This window comes from Cherax quadricarinatus, chromosome 87 (genome assembly GCF_038502225.1).
Source record: "Cherax quadricarinatus isolate ZL_2023a chromosome 87, ASM3850222v1, whole genome shotgun sequence".
Lineage (NCBI taxonomy): Eukaryota > Metazoa > Arthropoda > Malacostraca > Decapoda > Parastacidae > Cherax > Cherax quadricarinatus.
This window is the reverse complement of record NC_091378.1, coordinates 3,378,397-3,382,167: the sequence shown is the minus strand read 5'-3', so window position 1 is coordinate 3,382,167 and position 3,771 is coordinate 3,378,397. Positions and strand designations below refer to the sequence as shown.

The window sequence follows — 3,771 nt, the reverse complement described above, 5'->3', positions numbered from 1 at the left end:
ATTTAGGGAATTGGATCTGTGCTCCAGTTCCCTGAATTAACCCTGAATACCTTCCACATCCTCCCCCAGGCACTGTATAATCCTCCGGGTTTAGTGCTTCCCCCTTGATTATAATAATAATAATAATACTTTTGTGGCTAACAATGTTTTAATACATGTAAACTACATTATGTATTTGTATACTATTGCATAAAAGAAATAAAGTACTGTATTTGAATCTGAATGTATGACTAATGCCAAAATTGCAATGGTTTCTGTTGATATATATACTGTTAGGCAAAAGGACATGTGTAAGTAAATGTGATATTTTTTTGTGGTAATGTTTCGCTCTCCAGGAGCAAGATGTTGCCACAAAAAAATATATATACATGTGCTAGTTGCACATGTCCTTTCACCTAGTATATTGCCTATAATTCTACCTATACTATTACATGCTATGGATAACTAAAGTACAATGAACACTTGTCAATGTTCAATAATAATCCACATGGAAGCAGAAACTCATAAGATTTTGATCCCCTTCTGGGATCCTCTTTAGCTGAAGAGGATCTCAGAGGGGGATCAAAATATTCAGATCAATTAATCTTTTGAGTTTCTGACTCTATGTGGGTTATTACTGAGCATTACATGCAATATATACAGCTTCTCCTCATTTGGTGACATACTCGTTTACCGATGACTCGGACTTACGACAGGCTCTCTGACCAATATGCATACCTAAATTAACATTCTGTTTATTACAATATAGAGCACACTGCTGTATAAACATTTAAAAATATACCAGAAATGTTATAATTGGTGCAAAGGTGACATTTAAACAATATCAAAGATGGTTGACACAAGCCCACAATGCTCCTCACTTAGTGAGGAGCATTATAATGGAGCATACTATAATGGAGCATACTATTCATTTACTGATGTGGTCTTAAGAACAGAACTCCATTGTTAAATGAGGAGAGGCTGTATATATATACTGCTTCAGGAAAGGCAATTTGCCTATTCAATTCCTGCATACTGAAAAGAACATTCCTTGCAAATTAACAGAGTTTTCTCTCTCATTTCAAGTTATAAGCCAAGAATTTTTTAATCAATGTCTTGAAAAAAGTATATTTAGTAAATAAACTGCGAGTGCCTCAAGAAGGAATGTACATGAGGTCATTATTATTAAAAATATGAAGGTAATAAATGCATGTGCCAATCACTGCATAACCCGGGGCTTGCTATATAGTATGTCACTGGTGTCAGCTATGGTCTATACAAGTTTAATCATGTACTTGTAGAAGATTATTATTATTATTATTATCACCACCACTAAGGTGGTGATAATCTTGTTGCAACTGCAAGACACAAAATCTATTCTTGTAGCCAGGCTTTCCCTAATACATAAGAGGTACAGGAATGTGTGTTTTAATTATTATTATTATTACATTCATGGGAGAGCACTAAACCCATTGGAGTCATGCAGTGCCTTGTAGAATGGAAGACACTCAGGAATGATTCAAGGAATCAGTGCATTGGTCCAATTCCTTAGATCAAAAGCCCCTGAACAACATCAATCAACTTTCTTAGAGGGGTATGTGGTTTAAGATTATGACAGAGGTCAAAGAATTCTATTATACCATCTTTGAGTGTCCATTTAAGAACACCAGAGGATTTGGAAATGGCATGAAGAGCTCCGTCGAGAGTCGATACCAAGAGTGTTTCTTCGTCATTGTCTGCTAAGAGCTCAGTGCTGGTAATCTGTGGAAATAAAATTACTAAGCAAACAGAGTAAGCAAAATGATGCTAAGATATTTCAATAAAGAATAATATAACTAAACTTTAGATGACACATGGTTTACAATTTGGATATTATTTTATTGTGGAATTGGTAAAGCATTTAACTCAGCCTAATGAAACCCGTTTAACCCAACTTAACCCTTTAACTATCCAAACGTAGATCTATGTTTTCACGTGTAGAGCTCCGACCTTGATTTTCCCCATAAGAATGTAAAAAAAAAACGCAGATCTACATTTGGAGCGCTACGCGAGCGAACGTAGATCTACGCTTGGACAATTTAAGGGTTAAACCACCCTGATGTAACTTAACCTTACTTTACCAGAGGTAATGGCGTGCATTATCGTTTACACTCTTCCGAGGGGGTGACACGACCCAATACTATTGGACAAGCCACTCAGCCAAAATGTGTTGCGTAACCAAGTAAGCATACAATTTCCGCTATCTCCCAAGAAATATTTAAGCTGTGGTTTACGAAGGTTATACAAAAACTTCACTGTGAGGCGTAAACCAGCGATCGAGTTCCACCGAGCAGTTGTGGATAACCACAGATAGTGTATTAAGCAGGTGTTGGGATAAGCTAGGTTAAGTTATCATATGTTACTCTCAAATACCTATATTATAATTATTATAATTATTATTATTATTATTATTATTATCACTATTATTATTACTATTACTTTTATTATTATTATTATGATTATTATTATTACTATTGCTTTATTAATATTATTATTATTATTACATTACAATTATTATTATTCACTGGGGAGCACTAAACCCGTGGGGGATAAACAAGACCTTGAAAACGGGAGAGATCGAACTCCTTGGATCAACATCCCCCTCAAGGAGCCTCCCTGGAGGTCCCATAGTGCTCCTGATCCGAGGAACTGGATCAACCCTCCCTCTCCTGGGATCAAACCTGCCATCCCTCCCTTACACGTTTACCGCTTCCCTCCTTGAATATAACGGGAGGTAGCGAGGTTTGATCCATCTCCCTGGATCAAGATCCTCCCAAAAATAGTGAAAAATTGATCTTTTTCTTTAATGTGAGAATTATTGTGCTTTATTGTCTTATATATTGATGGGAAATAAAACCAAAATAAAAGTATATAAAAAATATCGGCAATGAGGCTTGATCCATCTCCTCGGATCAAGAAATTCCAATTCATCCCAAACCACGAATATTCCAAACTTACTTTTTCTTTAATGTGAGCATTATTGTGCTTTATTGCCTCACACACAGACGGGAAATAAAGCAGAAAAAATAAAATATATAATAAAACAGAGGAGAAACTTGTAAATTGTTTAAGAGTCATCACGATTTCCTTGAGCAATCAGCCACTTTCACATTATTTTAACCACTTTTCTGGGTATATAATCCTCGGTATAACCACCATTAACCCGCCGGGTTTATGGCACAACGTAAAAAAACCAGTGGTCAAAAATAATGGCTCGCCAGGCGGTATTTCAGGGAGAAAAAATGGTGTTTTTAACGCATATTTTTCTCCAGCTGTTGTTGTTATTATGGTGACGAGGAAGGTGAAGGAGGTGGCACTGTGTGGCACTTGTGTGTGATGTGATGGCAGTGCCATCTGGAGGTTTGTTGCCGCCGCTGGGGCGCCACTAGTGCCATCTAGGTTTTAGAGTGTTGATTGGCTCGGTGTGGGTCCTCTTGTTGGGTTACTCATGGGAGGTTCCTTGATGGTGGGAGGTTCCTTGATGGTGGGAGGTTCCTTGATGGTGGGAGGTTACTTGATGGTGGGAGGTTACTTGATGGTGGGAGGTTCCTTGATGGTGGGAGGTTCCTTGATGGTGGGAGGTTCCTTGATGGTGGGAGGTTACTTGATGGTGGGAGGTTACTTGATGGTGGGAGGTTACTTGATGGTGGGAGGTTACTTGATGGTGGGAGGTTCCTTGATGGTGGGAGGTTCCTTGATGGTGGGAGGTTACTTGATGGTGGGAGGTTCCTTGATGGTGGGAGGTTCCTTGAT

The 3,771-nt window shown here is 38.1% G+C and overlaps 1 protein-coding gene across 4 annotated transcripts in view; it reads right to left on the bottom strand.

Annotated features, from left to right (window-relative positions):
- Ire1 (serine/threonine-protein kinase/endoribonuclease Ire1) overlaps positions 1-3,358 on the bottom strand; it is a 58,670-nt gene extending 55,312 nt beyond the window's left edge. For 3 of the 4 annotated variants that reach the window (XM_053798558.2, XM_053798559.2, XM_053798561.2), the window contains exons 1-2: positions 2,977-3,358; positions 1,620-1,740 (exon numbers count right to left, since the gene is read on the bottom strand). In XM_053798558.2, coding sequence (XP_053654533.1) covers positions 1,620-1,740; positions 2,977-3,096 — 241 coding nt within the window. In that variant the 5' untranslated portion in view covers positions 3,097-3,358. The remainder of the gene's footprint in view (positions 1-1,619; positions 1,741-2,976) is intronic. The other variant, XM_053798560.2, reaches the window with a different exon arrangement.
- Positions 3,359-3,771: the final 413 nt, after the last annotated feature.